This window comes from Mustela putorius, unplaced genomic scaffold (genome assembly GCF_011764305.1).
Source record: "Mustela putorius furo isolate JIRA1106 unplaced genomic scaffold, ASM1176430v1.1 tig00537335_pilon_pilon_pilon, whole genome shotgun sequence".
Lineage (NCBI taxonomy): Eukaryota > Metazoa > Chordata > Mammalia > Carnivora > Mustelidae > Mustela > Mustela putorius.
Window position 1 is genome coordinate 5,051,463 of NW_025422457.1, and position 25,984 is coordinate 5,077,446.

At 37.2% G+C, this 25,984-nt stretch overlaps 1 protein-coding gene across 3 annotated transcripts in view; it reads left to right on the forward strand.

Annotated features, from left to right (window-relative positions):
- RNF2 (ring finger protein 2) overlaps window positions 1–15,390 on the forward strand; it is a 44,382-nt gene extending 28,992 nt beyond the window's left edge. For all 3 annotated transcript variants that reach the window (XM_004767956.3, XM_004767957.3, XM_004767958.3), the window contains 6 exons: window positions 3,707–3,795; window positions 6,516–6,676; window positions 7,337–7,552; window positions 11,813–12,085; window positions 13,029–13,200; window positions 13,481–15,390. In XM_004767956.3, coding sequence (XP_004768013.1) covers window positions 3,709–3,795; window positions 6,516–6,676; window positions 7,337–7,552; window positions 11,813–12,085; window positions 13,029–13,200; window positions 13,481–13,582 — 1,011 coding nt within the window. In that variant the 5' untranslated portion in view covers window positions 3,707–3,708 and the 3' untranslated portion in view covers window positions 13,583–15,390. The remainder of the gene's footprint in view (window positions 1–3,706; window positions 3,796–6,515; window positions 6,677–7,336; window positions 7,553–11,812; window positions 12,086–13,028; window positions 13,201–13,480) is intronic.
- The last annotated feature ends 10,594 nt before the right edge of the window (window positions 15,391–25,984 follow it).

The window sequence follows — 25,984 nt, forward strand, 5'->3', positions numbered from 1 at the left end:
TGATGTACTGGGTACAAGGAACTGCTGTAAATAGGCCTTTAGTTATGTGGTAGTGAGATGTAAGGGGAGAGGTAGGGCTCTATAGTCTTATAATTAGGTCTCAGTCTTTTAGTGAGACTAATAGTATGGACTGTGGGCTTCAGTAGTGGTTCTCAGTTATTTTCCTCCCCACTTAGGTGGGATAGGATGGCTAGAATAGGGTGGAGTTGGGTATTGCCCTTTCCTAGGTCATTTAGGTTCTGATAATATCCCAGCATGTTTGGTTCTGATTAACTAGTTTTTCCCAAGGGTAGGCCTTGTTAAGAAGAACATACTGCTCAGGCAAGCATAAGGGGAATTTTTCCAATTATTTCCTGTGGGACTCTGGTCAAGCTTCTGGAGGTAAATTTCATAGTATTTTGGGGGTTCTCCTATGACTGAGTCCTCCTGGAGTTTTTAAACTATCCGACTTCTTGGCCCTGAGCCTCCAGCAATTTTTTAAAGATCTTATTTATTTACTTAGAGAAAAAGCAGGAGGGGTAGAGGGAGAGAGAGAGGATCCCAAGTTGACTTCACACACAGTGCATGGAGCCCAACGTGGGACTTCTTTCACGACTCTGATATCATGACCTGAACCAAAATCAAGAGTTAGATGCTCAGCCCACTGAGCCACGTAGGTGTCCAGCAATTTTTTTTTTATTGCACTTCAGACTTCCCTACCTGACACTGATTCCTGTTGGAGTTTCCACTCCTGAATTGCTCTGGTAAGCTGAGATTCCCTGTATTTTGTCTTTCCTGTCTTAGAGGCAGTGGTTTTCTTGGGTTGTCTCCTTGCTTATGGACTCAAAAAGAGTTTTTGATTTTCTAGACTCTACAGTTTTTTACTTGTTAGGACAAAGTGGTGACTAACATGTGGAACTGGAAACCAGAAGTCTAACCTTTTTCTTGTTTTAAAAAAGATAAACTTGGGGTGCCTGGGTGGCCCAGTTGGTTGGGTGTCTGACTCTTGGTTTCATTTCAGGTTGTGAGCTCCAAGTCCTGGGATTGCCCGCGGCCAGCTTTGTGCTCAGTGTGGGGTCTGCTTGTCCCTCTCCCTCCCTCTGCTCCCTGTCCCCAACACATGTGTGCTCTCTGAATCTCTCTCAAATCTTTGAAAAAAGATAAACTTATTAAATCTTGCTATGTATAACGTGTAAGAATTTCTCATCTCTTTTTGCATATTCTCCTCATTCTGGGTAGTTACTTCTTGGGAGTGCTATCTTGAAAAAGCTTCTGAGATAACTTTGAGCCCCTTGCAGAAGGATTGCATGATCTGCCATACATGTGAAGACACATAAGTCAGCATGAAAGTGCCAGGTATTTTCAGTCACTAAAAGAATATTGGGAATATCGTATTGATATTTCTTCAACTTTGGTTCTTGAAGCTGCAAGCTTTCAAAATCTGCCTATAACTAAGTTTTTTTATCAGATTTATTTTCTATCTCTCCCAAGTTACCTTGTCCAGACTAATGCTTACTTTTCATTTGTACATTCTCTCCACAAAAGTGAGAGCCTAGTTAGGGCAGTTTGTTGGATATCTCTTATTCAAGTATAATTGAGGTGTTGTAAGTTGGGTATTGGGCCAGGTAGACCTAGATCTTTTTCTGTTGTTCTGCAAAGATCATCAGGAAGTAGTCATCCAGGAACCACATTCCTGTTGCTGCAAAGAATTTCTAAGATTACTTTTTCTGACCTCATTTCTCATCTTCTCTGGCTTCATGTCTTCTCTCTGTCCTTTCAGGTTATAATTATTCCTAGGTGACCCATTCTTGTTTTCTCTGTCTATATATTAGTAATATCTGTACATAGATAACTCCCAAATACTTTTCATTAAAATGAGAATTCATTCTCTTACGAAAAACAGAAGCTATATGTGTTTCACATTCTTGGCTTGGACAAGCAGAAATGCGGCTTCTAACCAAATGAAAGTAGAAGAAAGGTTTTAAGTGATTTTGGGGAAGGGTAGAGTTTAGATTAAATTTAAATGACACAGTATATTGACATAAAGAGGAACTAATTCTTGAAAGTTTTTCTGTTTAGTGACTGCCAAAAGTAGAAATCTGAGCTTCCTTTTACACAGATAGAGCATGGCCTTTAGGCCATGTATTAGGTATAGACTTCTTCTGTGTGTGTTAATTATATCTTGAGACAAAAAAAAAGGAATTTTTAAATCTTAGTTTCCATTGACCCTCCTTGGCCAGGTCACAGGAGAGGCCACTAGATATTATTGAGATCTATACTGCTGATATGTTCTCAATAGAGATTGTGGTTTTGACAGTCAGCAAGATTGTATCTTTTTTTTTGGGTCTCAGGATAACCTGCTGTATTGTTTGGTAAGGTAACATACATGCAATAGCAGTTAAGACTCCAGATACCAGGAAACATATGATTGTAATATAGACACAAACAGAAAGACTGGAAAACTTACCAAAGCCACATAAATCCTAGTTTTTCCAAATACAGGAAAATCTGCATCTACAACTAACTTGTGAATTATTTCCTGAATCTTGTTGTCACAGGAATACAGATATATAAATCAGATATAATTTGTTTATGTTCAGGAGAGCTGATATCTCTAGAAGTGAGCCTTCAGCAGAAGGCTTTTATTTGATGGTTCCCGTTAATTTGCTGGGGGAGCTTTCTGGAGAAAGAAGAAAGGACTATTCTGTTTATAGTGGACCTTAGGTTAACAGTTAAAGGTTGGGACATGGGATTAGGATTTGAAATTATTAGAAATTCCACCTGAGTAATTTTAGTTCTCTGAGAGATTCATTATGTTGTGGTAGGATTTATGGCAGAAATAATGGCACATGTATCTACCAGGAAGCACAGAGGCTCAAGGAATTTTTGCTTGTTTGGGAGTCCACTACTTCTGATAAGCAAAACGACTGAGAATACTCAAGGTACACTCAAAAATTATTAGTCATAATCCGTGTGCCTCCAGAGGGCAGCTGTGGGCTGAATAGGTAGCAGTTTTGGGTTCAGCATTAGGAAGAGCTTTCTGTACATTATAAACTGACATATTATATCAAGTAGGGGATTTTTTTCATGAGTGGAGCTGTGAAAGTAGAGGCAGAATGATCAGGAGTTTAAAGTACTATGAAGTAGATTTTGTTATCTCTGGCAAGAATTGACCATACTGGAGAGTCTTAAGTTTTCCTGGTATAGTTCTAAGTTCCAGGACCGTGAATTTTATTTTATTTTATTTTATTTTTTTTAAAGATTTTATTTATTTATTTGACAGAGAGAGATTACAAGTAGGCAGAGAGAGAGAGGAGGAAGCAGGCTCCCTGCTGAGCAGAGAGCCCGATGCGGGACTCGATCCCAGGACCCTGAGATCATGACCTGAACCGAAGGCAGCGGCTCAACCCACTGAGCCACCCAGGTGCCCCAGGACCGTGAATTTTAGAAGCATACTTATTTTTTGGGATTAAGACTTGATTTCTGGACATTCAGTAATAATTTTAGGTCTTTCTTTGTGCTACCTATTAGGTATTCAGAGATCAGTCATGGTGTCTTGCACTCAGATAGCTCGTATTTATAAATGAAAAGATTCTTGCACTTTCAGTTTTTGAGGAGCTGGTGTGTCATTTGATTATTTTTAGGATTCACAATTCCAAAAAATCAGTTTTGAGATTTACTTTCCTTCTGGATACTGAAATTATTTTTCTTTCCTTTTTATTCTTAGCAATGTCTCAGGCTGTGCAGACAAACGGAACTCAACCATTAAGCAAAACATGGGAACTCAGTTTATATGAATTACAACGAACACCTCAGGTAATGATGACTAAGATAAATTTGGGGGAAATATAACACATGCGGAAACTGGGATACGTTTTTAGAAAATGAAAGCTTGAAAGAACAAAATGATAATAATGAACTTATATATAGGTAGTCTTGTGTATGTTTGGTTTACACTTCATTCATTGATTCAACAAATAATGTTAGTGTATACTCTATACCAGGTCTTACACTAGGCACTAGGTGAAGTGAATAAAATAGATGAGGCACGAGTTTATGGAATTTAGAGACATTAAATGAATAAATCCACAGAAGTACACATTTGAGAAGTGTAAAGGGGGAAAGTGCTCAGTGCTATAATAAATAACAATGGGAGGGGGCACTAGAGAGATGAAGAAGGGAAAGATGGGAAAGACTGGGGAAGGAGCAAGTTTGAAGGAGATAAACATGCTTAAACTGAACTCATTTTCAGATGCCTGTTAGGCAGGCAGAAATGTTAACCTAGGGGTCTGTACTAAATATAAAATTTTGGGGGGTGTCAGCACATTTTAAGCAATGAAAATAGGATAAGATCACCTAGAGAGAGAGATAAGCAGAGGGGCCCAGAATTTCATCCGAGGAGCTTCAACGTTTAGAAATAAAGGAAAAAATGGAAAAGAGGCTGGAGGAGACTGAGAAGGAATAGGCAAAGTAAAGAAAAATAGGAGATGGAGAGAGGATCAAAATCTAAGAGGAGACGTCTTAAAGAGGGAGGGTGTAGTTACTGTGTTCAACACTACTGAGAGGATGAGTAACGTAGGATTACAGAAGTGCACGTTGTATGTGGCAGTGTGTACTTCATGACCTTGGCAGGAGTAAATTCACTTGAATAGATTGTGCTGTGTTGAAGGGGGGAAAAAAGTGAAAATGTGTAGGTAATTTTTCAGAGAAGTTTCATTTTGTAGAGAAGCAGAGAAATGGGAGTAGAAACTGGAGGGAAACATGGAATTGGGAAGTTTTAAAATTTTGTTATAAGATGGGAGATAAGAGGTGCACCAAGGACATCCCCGTGGTCCGCATGGCTTTCAGGTGTATCGGTCAGATTTCACTAGACAGCAGCCCCATGCAGATACTACTCTAGGCTGATCTAGTGGAGAGTCCAGAGATTGCTGAAGCCTGAGAGCAAATAAAGTAATAAAAAGGATATACTTGAAAAGGGAGGAAGGAAGGTACTTTTGATAGGAAGAGGCATATTTTCTCTTTGTAGCAAGAAAGAAAATGATTTATAAAAAGGTCAGAAAATGAGAGAACTCAGCAGTGAAATTTGAGGTAAGGTAAACTTTTGAATATTCAGATGTAGGAAGTTCTGCAGATAGAAGAAAAGGTGTGAAATAGCATAGAAAAACCAAGTTTGTTACAAGAGAAACTTATTGCTGAGGGTGTTGAACGCCAGTTTGAGACTTGTGAAATTTTTAGTGATACCAGTCTGGTTGACCCCCCCGCCCTTTTTTCTACCACAGTGCTAGACACCTGCACAGGTACATAGATCAAGAACGTGGATGGTCGAGTTTATCCTGGGCTGGGATTTTGCTAGGCAAGTTTTAAAGAGGAAAAGGACAGACTTGGTTACTAGCTGAGTCATTGTCATACTCTGATAATTTCCTCATTTGTGAAATGGAGGTTTTAATTCCTGAATCAAAAGTTTGTGTGTATTGAATTAGGTAAAAACACTGAAAGTGTTTTCTATAGAGAGGTTGAGACATAATAAGACATTCAAAAATAGTGGTAGTTATTGTAAATGTAAAGATATTTTACTTGAGTCCTTCGTGGACAGTATCTTAATGGACAGTAGTTTCTGTGTCTTTCCCTGAGGAAAAACAAGTGTGGCAAGCCAGTGAAAATAGGAAGTAACATATGGGAAGCCTTTTATTTCTACCTGCACCTTCCTCTTCAGGAGCCACCTATTAGACATCTTTCCCCAATCCATAGGAGCCAGGATTTGGTAACTTTAGAGCTAGATAATTTGTGCTCAGTGCCACCTTGTGGGAAAGGTGGGTAATGGTGAAGAAAGCAGGAGTCCTCTCTGCCGCTGGGAGATGTGCTGGAATTCTACACTGGAACTCCAATTGCATTTTTGCACTGAAACATTTTTACACATAACAGTTAGAAATACTAATACTGGTACTGTGGATTAAATTAGTTTGTAGGTTAGCCTGAGAACCTGACCACTTTGTATAAAACTGCTTCTGTGGATCAAGACTTAAGGTTCAAGAAGTGCTTTCAAAATGAAACCCTGTTAAACTGTGTGTAAATTAGAAATACTTGTATTGGAATCTTAAAATATTTAAATGGATGGCATGAAATACATAGTTTGTTATCAAAATGGTAGAATTTTGGAGATAGAAGAATTAAAGTTTATTTTGCTTTACCTTCCTCATTTTGAAGGTAAGAAGACAGTGTTAAATTATTATTTAGAGTCATGTTAATATGGCTGGAACTAGAACGTAAGGCATCTGATTCTAAATTCAGTGTTTTTTTTTTTTATGTTACTTGGCTTTTCAACACATTATAATGTTATTTTTTAGCGTTAAAATAAGATAATTGGTGGGGTTGGTATGTTGGGGAAGATTATGATAAAACTGAGTTGATAGTGGTGGTGGCTGGGTGATGGGCACATAGTTGATTTTTGTCATTTTCAGTTCTTTTGTTATGTTTGAACTTGTCCATAATAAAAAAAAAAATAGGTAGCATTTAATTTTAAAGTGACTCTTCTATAGGAGGCAATAACGGATGGCTTGGAAATTGTGGTTTCACCTCGAAGTCTACACAGTGAATTAATGTGTCCAATTTGTTTGGATATGTTGAAAAACACCATGACGACAAAGGAGTGTTTACATCGTTTTTGTGCAGACTGCATTATCACAGCCCTCAGAAGTGGGTATGTTGAAATGAGTTATACTAGGTATTTAATTATACCAACATGGTGCTTATATGGGTTTTGAGAAATACTCTCTAAGTATTCATTTAAGAATTGGAAATTTTTCTAAATCTAAGTTTTAGATCGGAGAATTATTGGAAATTATTGGAGAATCTTTGTTTTGAAATAGTTGGTTTTATACAGTTTAAAAAGCTTTATAGCATGAGTATTTGAGGAAATTACAAAGCATGAAACAATGGTTCTTCCACTTCTAAATTATATAAAAAGTATCTATGAATGCTATTTTAATAAAAGAATCGATAAATTAATATGCGTTAGTGATTAAATTTTCCTTGTAGGGCATGGATATCAAGGAAAATTTATATTAGCAAGGAATAGATTTTTTTTTAAGGAATAGATTTTTATTTCTAAAATTATTATGTTTGAATTATCATTGGAAAGTAATAGAATTTTTGCCTGTTGGCAAATACTGCCTGAAGTTCCCAAAATCTTGCTTACTCTCCAATCAGATTTTCAAAGAAATTCAGATTAATCATTTTAAATTTCTGTGACTGAGTAAAGGTATTAGAGTAGAGATAACTATCCAGAAGTTGGATGTTTTTGTCCTTAGCTCAAAGATACTGACATTGTTTACATTTTCTTTTCCCTCTTTTTATTTAGCAATAAAGAATGTCCTACCTGTCGGAAAAAGCTAGTTTCTAAAAGATCACTAAGGCCAGACCCAAACTTTGATGCGCTTATCAGCAAAATTTATCCAAGTCGTGATGAGTATGAAGCTCATCAAGAGAGAGTATTAGCCAGGATCAACAAGCACAATAATCAGCAAGCACTCAGTCACAGCATTGAGGAAGGACTGAAGATACAGGCCATGAACAGGTACATGGGAAAGAAGGCCAGTGATGGTGGCCATTTTTCTGAATACTTTTATTAAAGTATTGAATTTACTTAGCAGCCTCCACTTTGAAAAAGATACAACGTAACAATAAATAAAAGTTCTGCATGATTTCCTTTCCATGCAGGCATAATGTATACCTCCAGGCGTTAATAGGGTTTTTGGTTTACAATACTATTCTCTGTTGTACCCACTTCCCCCTCCAATTACCATTTCTTTTCTTTTATTTCGATAGCAAAACTGCTTGAAAAAGTCGTGCTCACTATCTCCAGTTCTCCCATTCTGTTTTGAATCCCCTGTATTCAGGCTTTTTTTCCCCTCCCTTACCTCCATATCACTTTATCAAATTTTCCATTGACCTCCAAATTGCAAAATTTAATTACTGATTCTCAGACCTCATTTTCCTGTCTTCCTCAGCAGCATTTGACACTTAATTTCTCTTTGAATGGTTTTCTTCACTTGGCTTTCAGGAGACAATATTCTCCTGGTTCCTTTTGTATAAATTAGCTTATTCCTTAACTCAAATTTAACATGTCCAATACTGAACTTTTTATTCTTACCCCCTACTCCTCTTCATTCTTGTTCATTTCAGTTGATGGCAACTGTCATTCCACTTGCTTTAGCCAAAAACTTTGGAGTCACCCTTAATATTTTTCTTTTTTCTCACATTGTATATCCCAACCTGTGAATAAATATATATTTAACTTTTTCCATAATATATCCACATTGGTCTAGGCACCACCATCTTTGATTTGAAGTATTGAAATAGCCTCCTAATTTGTCTTTTTATTTTCCATGCTTTTCCTTAAAGAGTCTGTTCTCAGCACATCAGCGGGAGTGATTCTGTTAAATTGAAAGTCAGATCATGGTTCTCCTTTGCTTTGAAGCCTCTTATATCTTTCTTCTCTTCGCTTTCAGGTTAAATGACCTTAATGATGGCTTTCAGCACCCTGCATAATCTGGCCACTTTCTTACCCTCATTGTAGTTTCCTTTCTGATACTTCCTAATATATTCAGGCCTCAGTGAGGGTCATTGTTTTCCAAAGTAAGAGATGCCAGTAAAGCCCCATCCCAGTTTAGTGTTTCTCATCTTGGCTGAACATCGGAATCACAGAAAGTTCTAAAATTTTAGGACCTCCAGTATCATCCCAAACCAAACAAATCAGAATCTTTGATTGAGTTCCAGGCGTTGCTATTTTTAAGGTTTGGAAGTGGTTTTGAAGATGTGCTACATTGTAACTGTATTAAACTGACCTACAACTCTGTTGAGTAAAGTATTAAGTGTTGAGTGTATTTATTTTGAAAGAGTTATGCATTTCTAAGAGGTTGAGGGACTTTAATGGTGCTCATTTTAGATACCATTTTAAGCAGGACAAAGAGTCCTCTTTGCAAAATCTTCTATAGATAGTCCTTTGATTTTGCTTGAACGTTTCTAACAGTGGGCGTATGTGATAGAAGCTCCTTTCATTTGTTCACAACTTTATTACAGTTTTCTTGCTGATCTTCTGATTTCTGAAGCATGGTTTTGTCTCAGGCCGTTTATACTTATTATTCTCTCTTTAAGGAACCTTCCTCCAGATAATCCACATGGCACACTCTTTCTTCAGATGTCTGCTAAGTTCCCATCTTCTACCTCAGGACCCCAACCATCTTACCCTCCCTTCTTTATTTTTCTCCACAGAACTTATTCTCTTGACATTTATGTGTTACCTGCTACATAGAACAATATAAGCCCTTAGAGGGCAGAGAGACTGTCAGTATTTCTGATTGTTATAATTGCAGTGCATAGAACAATGTTTGGCTTCAGATAGCTGCTCAGTAAATATTTCTGAATGTATGAATTTTTTAAAGTTCTATTATATTGAATTAAAATTAGTTTCTTATGTGTAGCAATCTTGATCTGTGTCAAAATATTTATGTTGGATTCTTTACTTATTTCAGATTCTGCTTCTTTCTACTAGTTCTTTAAATAGTAGAAGCTAATATTTTTTTTTTAAGATTTTATGTATTTATTTGTCAGAGAGAGAGAGTGTGTACAAGCAGGGGAAGCAGCAGGCAGAGGGAGAAGCAGGCTCCCTGCCAGGCAAGGGTAGAAGCTAAATATTGACATTCCTAATTACTGTTCTTATTCCTCAAATGACTTTTAAGTTTGATGGTGTAGGTCTTGAAATGCTACCTTTAGAATGGTGTGGAGTATTATACATATGATTTGATAAATGCAAGATATAATAAGCTATTAATCTCTATTATGAACATTATTTTAAGAATGATTCCTGAAATAAATTGACCTAGGTCTGTCAGCCTCACACTTTTTTGGAAAGAAGTTTGGGATAAAAAAAATAATTAAGACAAGTAACCCTCTTAGCTTACTTTATAATCAACTGAAACAACTTTGCTTTTGCTTTAGTTGTAGATTTTAGGAAATATTTAAGTGTGGTCTTTATATTTTCACTGTTGTATTTTTCTTTTTCATAATTTTGGCCTGTTCATATCATATATATGTATTTTAAATTGTGATAAAAAAGATATAATGTAAAATTTACCATCTCACCCATTTCTAAGAGTACAGTTCAATATTATAAATACATTCACATTAATGTATAACCAATTTCCAGAAATCTCTTCATCTTATGAAACCGGAACTCTGTACCCATTAAACAATTCATTTCATCATCTCTTGGCGACCACCATTCTACTTTCTGTCTTGATGAATTTGACTACTTTAAATACCTCATATACATGGAATTGTGACTGGCTTATTCCACTTTTTGTTAAGATTTTATTTATTTATTTGACAGACAAAGATCACAAGTAGGCAGAGAGGCAGGCAGAGAGTTCCAGGGGAGGGGGGGAAGCAGGCTCCCCGCTGAGCAGAGAGCCTGATGCAGGGCTCTATCCCAGGGTCCTGAAATCATGACCTGAGCCAAAGGCAGAGGCTGAGCCACCCAGGTGCCCCTTATTTCACATTTTTAAGACTAATATTTCACTATCTGTTTACATCTTTTTGGATCATAGTTTTGTCATTTGATATGTTAATGATTCCCCACTTAATTTTGAAATGATAGGGCGCCTGGGTCGCTCAGTGGGTTAGGCCGCTGCCTTCCGCTCAGGTTGTGGTCTTGGGGTCCTGGTATCGGGTCCCACATCGGACTCTGCTCAGCAGGGGGCCTGCTTCCCTTCCTCTCTCTCTCTGCCTGCTTCTCTGCCTACTTGTGATCTCTGTCTGTCAAATAAATAAATAAAATCTTAAAAAAATAATGATCCCCACTTAAATTTGAAATGATATATAGCTTTCATAAACAGTATTTTGTGTTTTTGTTGTTTAAAAAAAAAAAAATTACAGGTTCTTGAGCATGTTTCCTAAGCAGTGGGCTATGATTTGCTTGTACTGGCAGTAAACAAGTAATAATGATACTATCTTAGAAGTGCAGGTCATTTCTCATATTTCTTTCATATACAGGTAGAGAGGGGGGCAGTGTGGTAGAATGTGCATCATATCTTAGCTCTAGTTCTGGTACTTATACTAGCTTATAACTAACCATAGAGCTTTGAACTTCACTTTCATTGGTTTTCTCAACTATAAAATGACGATAATGTTAACTACCGTGATGATCATTTTCCATTACCATTCTTTTGATGAGTAAGAAAGATCTGTATACAAAGCACCTTGCCCAGTTATTGGTGTTCTTTTGTTTGTTTCTGTTTTTGAGCTTGTTAGACTGCTTCTGTATCCATGCTTGTGATTTAGCTATATCTCATTTTTCTCATCAGCATAATTTTATATTGCATTAGCAGACTTTGAGTGAGGTTGGCAGGGAGGGACTGCTTAATGTTCTCTTAAATCTTGTTTCCATAAGAACCTTTAATTAAAGAGGCATGAATATCTTCCTTTAGAACTTTTACATTTTCATTTCTGAATCATGTCTTTGTTTAGATTTAAAATCTCATAACAAAAAAATTTATCTACATGTAAATAATATAATTCCTATAGTCAACAAAGAAAATTATTTTTGTGACTATAAACAAACATTTGTTTAAGTCATTCAGATATATCCGTGTGAGTAAAGTTCTTTAGAAATTTCTGGGACATGAAGTTTCAAAATAAATGCCATTATCCAGCTTGGAGCAAATTCAGTTATGAAGACTTTTTAGAATTCTAAAGTTCAGTAAACATGTTTCAAAATCAATGCATTCAGAAGGTCTAAATATAAATTTTATGCAACTCCTTATTTTTCCTTCACTAGATTACAGCGAGGCAAGAAACAACAGATTGAAAATGGCAGTGGAGCAGAAGACAATGGTGACAGTTCTCACTGTAGTAATGCTTCCACACACAGTAATCAGGAAGCAGGACCTAGTAACAAACGGACCAAAACATCTGACGATTCCGGGCTTGAGCTTGATAACAACAATGCAACAGTGGCAATTGATCCAGTGATGGATGGTGCTAGTGAAATTGAATTAGTATTCAGGCCTCATCCCACACTAATGGAAAAAGATGATAGTGCACAGACAAGGTACGTGTTAGCAAGGTTAGCTTCAGATTATTTGAATTCATAATACTTGATTTGGAGTTAAAAGGCAATTTTGTGTAAGAAATAAGGGCAGTATTTGTCATGCCATTGATTGCCAGGGTTCTTTTGGATGTTCTGGCTGCCTAGATTACAGTTTTCCTTCTTCTTCGTGTGCTTCCTACCCACATTTGTGTATCTAAAAGGAGTGACTCTGGGGCACCTGGGTGGCTCAGTCTGTTAAGGCTCTGCCTTCAGCTCAGGTCATGATGCCAGAGTCCTGGGATTGAGCCCTGTGTTGGTCTCCCTGCCTAGTGGGGAGCCTGCTTCTCCCTCTTCCTCTGCCCCTACCCCCACTCACTCATGCTTTCTCTCTTTCTCTCATTTAAATAAATAAAATCTTAAAAATAAATGAATAAACAAAAGGAGTGAGCCTCCTAGGTAGAGGGGGAAGAAGAGTCCTTTAACTTGTTCAAAGAGTGATTGAATTATAAACCATGCTTTAAGAAAAAGTCTCAAGATTAGTGCTTCTTGGCTCTGTTTTAAAAACCAGAAAATTGATCACTTCTTAGTATAAAATTTGCTCAGAATTTTATTATTCCTCTTGTTGCTGTAGATGGGAGAATTCTGCTTCTTGGGGTTGAGGGGTATTTTCTTTCCCACTGCTGTAGTACTCCTTGTATTTATTTGATTTTTGTCTTTGTCATATTTACAGATGGTAAGGTAGAGCTTTCATGCTCTTGGAGACAGATGGTGTGTGTGTACTTGCCCCTTTTCTGCACCTTGCAATAAAAAATGTTTAGATAATAGAGGAGTAAATTTTTGGTACTCTTTTATCAGTAATTGAGACATTTACATTTTATTCAGCTTGTTAGAAATGTATTCTATAATTTGAGTATGTTTTTATCATTAGTGTAGAAGTTAAATTATTAATGATTTATTTTTCCAGATACATAAAGACTTCAGGTAATGCCACTGTTGATCACTTATCCAAGTATCTGGCTGTGAGGTTAGCTTTGGAGGAACTTCGAAGCAAAGGAGAATCAAACCAGATGAACCTTGATACAGCCAGTGAGAAGCAGTATACCATTTACATAGCAACAGCCAGTGGGCAGTTCACTGTGAGTATTTAAAAGAATAGGCTGTTGAAACCGGGAGCACATTCACCATCTGAGACTGGCAGGTGTTTTGGTGGGGCCTAATAAAAATGTTCGGGACACTGAGATCCTGACAGAATGAGAAATTGCAATGGGGTAATTATTTTGATATCTTTTGGTTGTCCTTTTATGAATAGTATGTGACAAGTTTTATCCTCAGAGTAAAAAAAATGGACTTTGATGTTTGTTTCATCTCACTGCTGTGCTTTGAATAGTTTTTTAATTGTTTCTTTTTCTGTTTTAGGTATTAAATGGCTCTTTTTCTCTGGAATTGGTCAGTGAGAAATACTGGAAAGTGAACAAACCCATGGAACTTTATTATGCACCCACAAAGGAGCACAAATGAGCTTTTACTAAAACCAAGTCTGAGAATGAACTTTTTTTATAGCCTATTTCTTTAATATTAAAGATGTAATGTCTTTACTTTTACGGACAGAATATTGGATATGTTGTTCAGTTTTCTTTCTGAGCCAGACTCGTTTACACTATTAGAATCTTTTCCCCTTAATTTAAAATTTCCTTTTTGGAAGGGACTGCAGTTATTCAGGACTTTTTCTTTCCTTTTAAAAATATATCTAAGTTTTATGTTTTCATGAAGTATGGTTCCATTTGGAGCACCCTTTTGACCCAGGAATTTTTCACAGTTCCATCTTCTTAAGTGAAGATTCAGTTGGCTGTCCTTTTCCCTCCCCTCTAAAGTTTTTTAGGCCTACAGAGTGTTAAATAATATGTATTTTGACTTTTTTTCCTGGAGTCTTGTATATTTATAGTTTTCTATATAAGCTGTAGTATCTTCATGAAGACCAAGGCTCAAACTTACTGTGCTTAAAAAACAATTCTCATAGGATTATTATTTTCATGGTATTTTCTTCCATAATATCTCATTTTTTAAAAAAGGTTCTTTATGAACTTAGTGTCCATTGTCATGCAATGTTATTTTTTTCCATTTTTCCCCTCTAATTTTGGAATTTCTGATCCTGGGAAAGAGAAATAAAATGTCAAGTTCTATGAGAACTTGGTTCATTTACAGATTTCACTGAAGAAAGAAAAATTAAATTGGTCTTATGTAGTCTTCAAGTGTATATTTAAAGAGGTCTTTTTGTATTAGCTTTACTGTCACTTCAGTTCCTTTATTATGTGTGTTTGATGTTTTTTCCTATTAAAATACCAGAGATACGGAGATATTTTGCACTTTAGCCTTGATGAAAAGTACAAGATATGTTCAAAGCTTCCCTAATTCTTTTCTTCTTGGTAGCCATGAAAGTTTCAAGAATAACATGGCACATAGAACTAACTAACAACTGGAAAAAAAAAGTTTTCTTCTGTTTGAAAAGTGTGTTCAGCATTTTGGGTGGCCCTATCACTTTATAAATTTGGTGCTCTGCTAATCACACACTAGAGAAGCAAGTTAAAGGAGCTTAAGCCCTGCCCTAATGAGAGATTATTTTGTAGAAGAATGTCAGCAAGTAGGGTAACGTCATTTTGTTCTTAATTTAGTTTTATATTTAGGGACAGTGTTGGGCTTTTAGAGCCAGAAGGCTTTATGACGACAGATCAGAAATAAGATTGACTTGTGTGTTGCTTTTCATCACTGTCCTGGTTCCAGGTATGTTTCCAGGTTTATAATTATCACAGTATTTACAAAGACTTGATTGCATTGAGAAATTAACCTCAAAGGGTTTTTTTTTTTTTTTTTTTGCCAGCCAGGGTTGAGTAGTCCTCCAGTTCCATTGTAACTAAATAACCTGTCTAGACATTGTAAATATTTATTTGTCATTTTTGACAGATTGGGGCCAGCTTGATGTTTTAAATCTTCAGTCCAATATGAAAACTTATAGGCTCATTAAATTTTTTACTGTCTTACTGAAAATATTTCAAATCTGTTTTTATAGTTTTATTGTGCCGTGAAATTTGAAGACCACCAAAAATCAAGGGAAATTTTGTATTCAATTCCTTTTCTGGTGTAATGTTAAGTTGTATAGATTATTAATGCATGTCCACTGCATATAACTCTGGTTTTGTGATATAACTGCTTAGATTTTATTCGTGATATTAGATTAGTGGTTGCATTAAATAACTAAATTCCCATTGTGATTAATTGAAATTTTGTCTTGAAGCAGAAAATTATTTGTGAATATAAGCTTTGTGCTTAGAGTGTATGTGTTTCTCTCTGTTGGTATGGGAGGATGTAAACTCTGCGTCATTAGTGAATTCGTTAGATGTGTAATTCTTTGCAAAATATAATAGGTATTTGGTAGAGCACTGAGTGTAGTGTGTGTGTGTGTGTGTGTGTGTGTGTGTGTGTGGCGGGTGGGTACTCTTTACCATCACCACCAACCCAAGGTTTTGTAACTCTTTATCTAAGTAACTTGTATACCCACTCTTTCAATTGAAGAACAAAAGGCTCACCAAATGAGATAAGGGCCTTTAAGATACATTATCATTTTAAAATTTATTATAGTAAAATATACATAACCAAATTTATCATTTGATAAATCAGTTGCATTAAGTACATTCACAGTGTTGTGTACATCACTGCTATCTAGTTCCACAACTTTAAATTCATCATCCCAAACAAACTCTGGATTCATTAAACAGTAACTCCCCATTCCTTTCCCCACCCTCATCCCTCAAGCCCTTGGTAACCTTTATTGTTTCTCTCTTTGAAGTTGACTATCTTAGGCACCTTTTATAAGTGGAATCATGTAATATTTGTCCTTTGTGTCTGTCTTATTTCATTTAGCATGTTTTTAAGGTTCATCCATGTTGTATATTTATGTTGTATTTTGTTTATCCATTTATCTTTGGATGGACTAAGATTGATGGACACTTTTTGCTGTTCGAATAATGCTACTTGTACATTTTTGTACAAGTATCTGTTTGAGTCCCTGTTTTAAATTCTTTGAGTATATACCTAGAAGCACAGTTGCTGGAATATACAGTAATTCTCTGTTTAATTTTTTGAGAAACCCCAAACCATTTTCCCCAGGGCCTGCACGGTTTTATATTCTCACCAGCAGTGTACTGGGATTCCAGTTTCTCCACATTCCCACCAACACTTGGTATTTGTTTGTTTTTTAATAGTTACCCTAATGAGGGTAAAGTGTTATTTCATTGTGGTTTTGATTTACATTTCCCTAAAAGCTTGTGATTCTAATCTTTTCATATGCTTATTGGCTGTTTGTGTATCTTCTGTAGAAAAATGTTCATATCTTGCTCATTTTTAATTGGGTGGTGATTTGTTGAATTGTGGAGTTTTTTAATCTGTTATCAGATATACGATGTAGAGATACTTTGTCCCATCCTGTGGGTTGCTTATTTATTCTCTTGGTAGTGTCTTTTGGTGCACAAAATTTCTAATTTTGATGAAGTCTAGTTTGCCTATTTGTGTTGTTTTCATTGTTGCCTATGCTTTTTGTGTCCTGCCTATCCAAGAAAGCATTATCAAATCAGTGTTAGGAACGTCTTAAATATGTTTTCTTCTAAGAGTTTTATTTATAGATTTAGCTATTATATGTAGGTATTTGATCCATTTTGAGTTTTGTGCATGGTAAAAGGAAAGGATTCAGCTTTGTTGTTTGCTTTTGGATATCCAGTTTTTCCAGCACCGTTTGTTGAAAAGACTGCCATTTTTCCATTACATTGTCTTTGCAGTCTTACTTTACTTGAGATTAGTTGACTGTATATGTGAGGGTTTATTTCTGGGCTCTGTATTCCACCTGGTCTATATATATGATTGTCCTTTTGCCAGTACCACACTGTTTTGATTACTGTAGCTTTGTTGTAAGTTTTACATTATAATTTAAAATTCTTCGAACCCTGTGGTCATGTTTCCCTCGTACATTTTAGGAAATTGAGGGTCAGGATTCTGATTTAAATATCTAAACATGAAATAATTGAAATGCTAGATGAGAAAAGGTGTCTTTTTTTTTTTTTTGAGAAAAGGTGTCTTTTTAAAATCCCCTCACATTTCTACTTAGAAATACTTGCTTTTATAAAAATAAAATAGAAACATAGTTATAAGAAAGGAATATTTGCATGCAGTTGTTGTCACTATAAAAATTACTTCCTTGAGAACACTTCTAAATTAACAGAGTAGGGCCTCTGAAAATCTGTTCTTCCATAAAAATGATGAGAACACTGTGAAAGTTGTCAAAATTAAATTTTTCAGAACTCTGAAACTGAACTAAAGGCTTTCAGTAATCTGAATATTTATCAGTAATAAAAACTGTAAGTTCCATAGCATTAGAGATTGCTCTACCCTTTTCCCCCTACTTCTGGATAGCCTTGAAAAGGAATAGCCTTGCAACTATGGTAGCAGTGAAAAATCTGCAGCCTTGGAACCCCTGGAACGGGCTTAAAGCTCCCTAAAAAGCCCATCCCAGAGAATCATCACTATTTGACTTGTCTGGTCCTTCACTGAGTAGCTCAAGTCCCAGAACTTGTCATTATTTGATCTAACTCTGCCTGTGTGTACAGAGCTCTATCTACAGCCTGTTTGTTAAAAATAGCTTCAGTTGTTCAGCATTAGCAGTATTTCGAGGCAGTGATACCAATTGGGACTAAAAAGAAGGTGGCCAAAAAAATAACAGGAAAAGCTGAGGAATGACATGTTCGTGTAGGACTTTGAAAAGCTTCAGCATATTCCTGTGAATATCGAAGGCTGCATGCATGTGCAAGGCCATATGCATCCCCAAGGGGGAGAAGAAGTCGTCACTGATTGTACCTGTGGCACAACATGAGCCTCTGCAAGCAGGAAGTGAATACTAAGGTCGAGTTGGGAAAAAACAAAACAAAACTACATGTTGTGGGTTGGAGGCCTATCCCAACACGTTTCCAGAGCACTTCAACAGGGCCAAGGGAGTTATGCCATTGTTTCAAGGCATTTAAGCATTAGCATTAGCTGACCTCTAAATTAATGAAGTAGAATATAGTGATCACACACAGCAAGAATGCAGTGTGTTATAAGAATTAATCCAGGAAGGTCACCCGACCTGCATTGTTCTAAATGTCTAGTTTTCAACACAAATTTGCAACATATGTGAAGAAGTAGGAAAGAGTGAAGATACCCAGATGTTGGACTTACTAAACAAAGACTTTAAGTTCGTGTCTAAAAACATGTCCAAGGAACTAAAAGAAACCATATCTTAATAAGTAGATATGAGAACAAATGAGAATAACAGTAAAGAGGTAGAAATTATGATAAAACCACCATAGAGAAATTCTGGATTGAAATAATATAGTGAAATAAATTCATAGAAAATCCTGGGTGTCTGGCTGGCTTAATCAGTAAAGCATGTGACTCTTGATATAGGGTTTGTGAGTTCAAGCCCCACATTGTGCATAGAGCTTACCTAAAAAAATTAAAAACAGAAGGGCTAACAGATTTGAACTGGTAGAAATATTCAACAAATGAGAACACAGTCCAATTGAGAGTATCCTATCAGAAAAAGAAGGGGAGAATGCTGCAGAGACCTGTGGGACACCCATCAAGTGCATAATGAGAGTCCTAGAAGGAGAGGAAGAAGAGGGGCTCAAAACTCATTATTTTAAGAAATTGTTAAAAAATTAAAAAATTTGATGAAAAACAATCTGCATATCAAAGAAGCTCAACAAATGCTAAATAAATAAGACTCTTGTAAGCAGCAAGAGGAAAGTAATTAATCACATACAAGGGATCTTTAATACAACTAATAGCTTCCTTATGAGAAGTCAGAGGCCAGAAGGTAGTGAATGACAGACATTTAGAGTCATGAAAGAAAAAGTCAACTAAGGGGGTACCTGGGTGATTCAGTCGGTTAAGCCACTGCATTCAGCTCAGTTCATGATCCCAGAGTCCTGAGATTGAGCCCAACATCAGGATCCCTGCTCAGCAGGGTGTTTGCTTCTTCCTTTCCCTCTGGCCCTCCCCAGGTGTCCCAGAGATGAATTATATTTTATAATGATAAAAGAGTTCACCAGGAAAACGTAATAATTATAAACGTATTCAAACAACAGGACCTTAAGATCCATCAACGATGTAAAAACTGGCATAATTGAAGGGAGAGATTGACAATAATAGTTGAAGATGTTAATACCTGTTGTCATGGGGGACAGTTCACCTGGGCAGAACATCAGCAAGGAAAGAGAAGACTTGAACAACACATAGTAAAACGAAGTAGACCTAACATACTTGTAGCATACTTCACATGACGATAGCAGAACACGTGGAATGATCTCTAGTGTGGACAGGTTTACATCAAACAAGTCTTGGTAAACTTAAAAATACACATGCAGGTACACAACATAGCAGCGTACAGACTGGCTATAATGGAGTGAATTTAGAAATCAATAGCAGAAGGAAATTTGGTTAACTCACAAATGGAAATTAAACAGTACTCCTAAAAAATACCAGAAAAAGTAAAAAAATAAACTAGGAATACTTCAACGTGAATGAAATGAAGATGTGGCATTCTCAAACTTACAGAACAAAGCTAAAGCAGTGCTTAGAGGGAAATTTATAGCTGTGGATATGTATATGAACAGAAGATCTCAACATAACCTTCTACCTTAAAACTGTAAAGAGCTAAAGTTGCTTCCAGCTTAAACATTTAATGATGCATTTTTTTTTTAAGGTTTTATTTATTCATTTGACAGAGATCACAAGAAGGCAGAGAGGCAGGCAGAGAGAGAGAGAGGAGGAAGCAGGCTCCCCACTGAGCAGAGGGCCTGACGTGGGGCTCGATCCCAGGACCCTGGGATCATGACCCAAGCCGAAGGCAGAGGCTTTAACCCACCGAGCCACCCAGGCGCCCCTTAGGGATGCATTCTTACACTTACAAATAGAATGTCTTTATATCACAGGTGATTTGTTTATTTGGTGTAAAACTTAAGACCTTTTTGAATATAACTATTCATTTCCTTCCTATTAAAGAAATTCTCCCCTAGTTGCTCTACTTTTGGAAATTTAAAGCTAGAGATCAAAATTTTCTAATTATAATTAGGAGTTGACTTCAGAAGTAAATTAGTTGTATATCTAAACTGGTTATTTTAGCAGATTGTAATTGGAGAGTTCTGTTCAGTTTAAGTCACACTAAATTGTACACCCCTCAAAATCTTAAGTGATTTTTCTTTCATTATATATATAACATTTGCTACCAATTTCTACTTTATTTATTTAATTTTTCAAAGATTTTATTTATTTATTCGACAGAGAGAGATCCAAGTAGGCAGAGAGACAGGCAGAGAGAGAGAGGAGGAAGCAGGCTCCCTGCTGAGCACAGAGCCCGATGCGGGACTCGATCCCAGGACCCTGAGATCATGACCTGAGCCGAAGGCAGAGGCTTAACCCACTGAGCCACCCAGGCGCCTCCAATTTCTACTTTAGATGGCTGTATTAGTTTGCTAGAGCTGTCATAACAAGTATCACATTACATCAAAAATTTATTTTCTTACAGTTCTGGAGGCTTGAAATCCAAGACCAAAAGTGGTGGTGTTTCTTTAGAGGCCTCTCTCCTTGGCTTATAGATGGCATTTTCTTCCCTTATCTTCACATGTTTCCCCGTGCATGTATATGTCATAAGATACCAGTCGTATCCGATCAGGGCCCAACCTCAAAGACCTCATTTAATCCAAACTACCTCTTTAAATAACCCTATTTCCACATTCTGATGTACTCAGGGTAAGATTTAAACATGTTGGGCGCCTGGGTGGCTCAGTGGGTTAAGCCTCTGCCTTCAGCTCAGGTCATGATCTCAGGGTTCTGGGATCGAGTCCCACATCGGGCTCTCTGCTCAGCGGGGAACCTGCTTCCTCCTCTCTCTCTCTTCGCCTGCCTCTCTACCTATTTGTGATCTCTGTCTGTCAAATAAATAAAATTAAAAAAAAAAAGTTTTTAATAAACATGTTTTGGAGGCGCCTGGGTGGCTCAGTGGGTTAAGCCACTGCCTCCGGCTCGGGTCATGATCTCGGGGTCCTGGGATCGAGTCCCACGTCGGGCTCTCTGCTCAGCAGGGGGCCTGCTTCCCTTCCTCTCTATCAGCCTGCTTCTCTGCCTACTTGTGATCTCTGTCTGTCAGATAAATAAATAAAATCTTAAAGAAAATAAACATGTTTTGGGGAGATAAATATTATTATGGGCTTAGACACAATTTAGACAATTTAGGTAAAGATGAAAGCATACTATATTCTAAATTAATCTCTTAGCAAAAAATAAGATAGCTAAATTTTATTTGGTGACCAGTAATAAAAATACACTGAAGGAGGTACTGTTCAAATGGCAAAAGATATTTGCTAAAAATATACTTCTCTTTAGTCTGTGGATTAAAATGTAAACTGCCCAGTTTAAACCAAACCCCACTAAGATGATGCCAAAGGAATAATTTTTCTTAAATGAATAAATTTGACAGGTCAAAGGCAAGGATTGTTGAGATAGATAGTAGATAGATAGTAGATGTTAGTTATCAGCACATTGGGAAGTTAGGTGTTCTTACACGGATGATGAACAGTTGATGGTTACTGATGTACAGAATGAAACAAGATCGGGTGCCTGGGTGGCTCAGTGGGTTAAGCCTCTGCCTTCAGTTCAGGTCATGATCTCAGGGTCCTGGGATCGAGCCCCGCATTGGGCGCATCGGGCTCTCTGCTCAGCGGGGAACCTGCTTCCTCCTCTCTCTCTCTCTGCTTGCTTGTGCTCTCTCTCTCAAATAAATGAATAAAATCTTAAAAAAAAAAAAGATAAAAACATCACAAAAGGCTTAACGATTGGAGACTTTGCCTTACTGGAACGACTAGTGTGGAAAATGGGCGTGAAAATGAGGTAGGTTAATGGTGTGTCTAAGGAGTATTGGGACCCACAGAAACTTTCCTTTACTACCAGATCACGATTCACTGATCCAGCCAAAGAGGAGCAGTAAGTTCTCTACAGAAAATAAACCAGAGCTGCGTGAGACTTGGGATACGAGCATAGTGGAGACGGCCTCATAATTATGGTGCGATGATTGCTCCCTTCTAACAGAAAGTCCCCAGAATGCTGCCATTGTAGTTTGCAGTGATTTTGCTATTAGTCAAAAATAACTATCCTGGGAGAAAATGGAAATGAAACTGAAGTGCATCTGCATAGATAATTAATGAGTATAAAATACAGTGGTTCAAAGGGTTTCAGTTAGAAAAGATACAGTAGGTCAGTGGTTAACTATAATTTTGTAATCTGTACCAGAATTTTCTATGGGACTGCCTTTGGTGAAGTTACATTTAAACTTTCATGTATGTATTTCCTTTACTAAAGACAAATCACCAAGTGGCTGAAAGCCATGGCACTGAGGTCATCCTGATGATACTGGATCCTGGCTCTTCCACTTGCCAGTTTTAGAACACCATTGGGTAAATGAATCTTGCTTAGCCTTGCTATAAATTATAGGATATAATCTGTGTAAAAACAACACTGTGTCATTCTAAGTCTCATATGAATATATAAGGTATTGCAATTAATATGCCACTTAGGAAATATTTTTGCTTGGCAAATCTTATTCTCTGGCCTACATGATCTAGAACTCTCCTTCCATTTCAGTTGCATGAAGTAGGTTGAAGGAAGTTTGCAGTTGGGGGTTCATATACACAGTTTATTCACATTTTAAAGTTAACAGTTTTATCTCCTCTTCAGAGCTAGTAAAGGATCTTGGGCTAGAAGAGGGGTTGGTGCTTTCTGGGTGGGGGAAGGAGGGTGGCCGCAGAGAAGGGGTCATGTCCTGCTGCTGGAGACGACAAGGCGCTACAGACCAACGGAGACTTTTTTTTTTTTTTTTTTTTAAAAGATGTTCAGTCTTTAACCTCTCATGGGCTTTTGTTAATTCCCTGAGGGAAAGTCAGTCTCGATCGAGACTAAAACTGTGAGATGTTCACTTGCAACCTCCTCTGTAGCTTTAAGGCTGAGCTACTGGTTAAGAAACTGCTCCTGTAAATGGCCTGGATTTGCTATGTTGCTCTCTTTCAAGCCAGAGTAGAGACACTGGTCAGGAAACAGAAGCATTTCTTTTTCTTTCTTTCTTTCTTTCTTTTTTTTTTTTTTTAAAGATTTTATTTATCAGAGAGGGAAAGGATGCACACAAACAGGGGGAGCAGCAGAGGAAAAGGGAGAAGCAGACTCTCCACTGAGCGGGGAGCCAGATGCAAAACTCTATCCCAGGACTCTGGGACCATGACCTGAGCCGAAGGCAGATGCTTAACCAACTGAGCCACCCAGGTCCCCCAAACAGCAGTACTCTGAGAACTGGAATGAGAATTTGGGGAAGGTTTGGATGAATGAGTTTCCTAAATTCCTGACTTCACGGAGCCTCACTTAAAATGGAAGAAACCCCTTGGATGTCTGCTGCTTTGGCAGGTGACCCCTAACCTCACTTTAAGGAGTTTCCTTGGAAAAAGCTATTCATTTGCTGTCTCTTTACAGTCCTTTGCCTGCAGGATAGAGTCAGATTCCTGCGTGTCCTTGGAACAAGTACAAAGTGTGATCTGAAAAAATGCTGTTTTGATCAAATATACTAATGATACATGGAATATGCCTGTGTAAATAAATTATGTTGGATCTTGCAGGAACCTAATTTTAATTGGGTTAAATTATTGGTATGAATACACTTGTACCAGAAATTTTGGTTCAGTTTGTCAGCTGGAACAGCAGGATGTTACTGTTTACTTGGTTGAAAGAAAAACTCAGCACTGGCTCATCTAAATTAGAGGTAAGATGCTAGAAATTCTTTAATCTAATGTAGAGAAAGGAAATCAAATATTTACAGGAATGTTGGGGAGGATGTATTATATTATAGGTATCTCCTCACCTATTGTCTTACTATATGTCTTCGGAAAGCCTGGTCATCTCTTTACACAGGTACTGGGAAATGTGGTGAACAGAGCTTCCTTGAAAAGCTTTCTAGTATGTCGACTGGCCAGGGACGTCTGTGGAAGAGGCTTCTGTTGACACGGACATCCTCATTCACTGGCCATTGCCCAGGCAGCACTCTGTCAGAAACCTAGTTCCCTTACCTGCTAGGCCAGAAAGGTGGACATAATTTTAGTTACTGTAATAGGCAGTAAAAGACTGACCAGATGATCAGTATAGTCTGACAGTGATTTTTTTTGACCTTGGCTAATTGATCATGTGAGCCAAAGGGCCAGAGTGGTTTAATTTATATAACTGAAAACTACCGGTCTGATCTGAGCCTATTACTATGTTTTAAAAATTATTTTTAAAAAAATTTAAGTTCAATTAATATGTAACGTATTCTTAGTTTCAGAGGTAGAGTACAGTGATTCATCAGTTTTTTATAACAGCCAGTGTTCATTACATCACGTGCCCTTAATGTTATCACCCAGTTACCCCATCGCCCACACCTACTTCTCCCTCCAGCAGCCCTGTTTGTTTCCTATGATTTAGGGTCTCTTAACAGTTTGTCTCCCTTTCCAATTTTGTCATGTTTTTTCTCTTCCTCTATGATCCTGTTGTTTTTTAAATTACACGTATGAGTTAGATATATGATCATTATCTTTCTCTGATTGTCTTACTCCGCTTAGCATAATCCCCTCTAGTTCCATCTATGTCATCTCAAATGGCAGGATTTCATTTTTTGATGGCTGAGTAGTAGTCTATTGTGTGTGTGTGTGTGTGTGTGTGTGTGTGTGTATATACACATTATGGTTTCTCTCTCTCACACACACACACACACACACACACACACACTCATTTACCCATTCATCTGTTGGACATCTGGAGCCATTATATTAGTCATGATCCCTTAGCAATTCCCAGGCCTGATGTAATTCATATTCCCAGAGCACTGTGGTGAAGCACCCTGCCGTAACCCCCCAAGGATGTAATATCTATCTTCCTCTTAGCTTTCTTCAAAGTAACTTGTGACCATTTACCAGAGCAGTTATGCACAGAGGAAAGAAATTCCTAGGCCTTTAGGATTACTAAACTGGTCTCCAGTTCTGCTTTCTGGAAACCAGAATAGGATACGTTTATTCAGAGCGGAATCTGACTGAACTCAAGTGATAAATGGAGTTTTAACACAATTCCACCACCCTGGCTCCAAACCCATTTCTTTCCTTCTCCTGCTATATCCTGAGTGTATGGTTAGTAGTAATGTAAGTGACTAGCAGAGTCAGCCTACTGATTTCCTGAGTAAAAACTGCTTTCTTGTGTTAATCAGATTTTAATGGAGGGATGTAATTCATGTTCACTTGACAATGCAGTCAGCATTTGTGTGCCCCAGGCTACTACAGTTGTTATGGAAGTGAACAAAGTGCTAATGTAGCATTATTTGGAATTTTAAAATTATTTCCTCTTTAGGTTGATGCATTACCTTAACAGACTTCTTAACTACTTCCCACGGCAGTTTCTTTGGAAAATTTCCCTGTGTATGTGAAATTAATACAGACATTTTTTAAATAACAGTAATTAATATATTCTGATATCACATTAGGCACCTAGCCTAAACCCCAGCTTTATCACTGATCAAAATGTTATGCTGATAAGCCAGATAAGCATTTAGCAAGCGGAGACTGATACTCAGTTTAATAATATGTAGTAAATCAGATGGTCAAAGTGTTGGTTTACATTCTGGATTTATAGTAATTTTTAACTATATAAACAAAAATAATAACTTTATTTTTTTGCTCATTTGTGAGTAATAATTTGAACTGGCAAGAATTAGTTTTTTTATGGTCTTGCACTTCACCTATACCTTTATTTTAGTAAAACATGATTCTGTTAATGGGA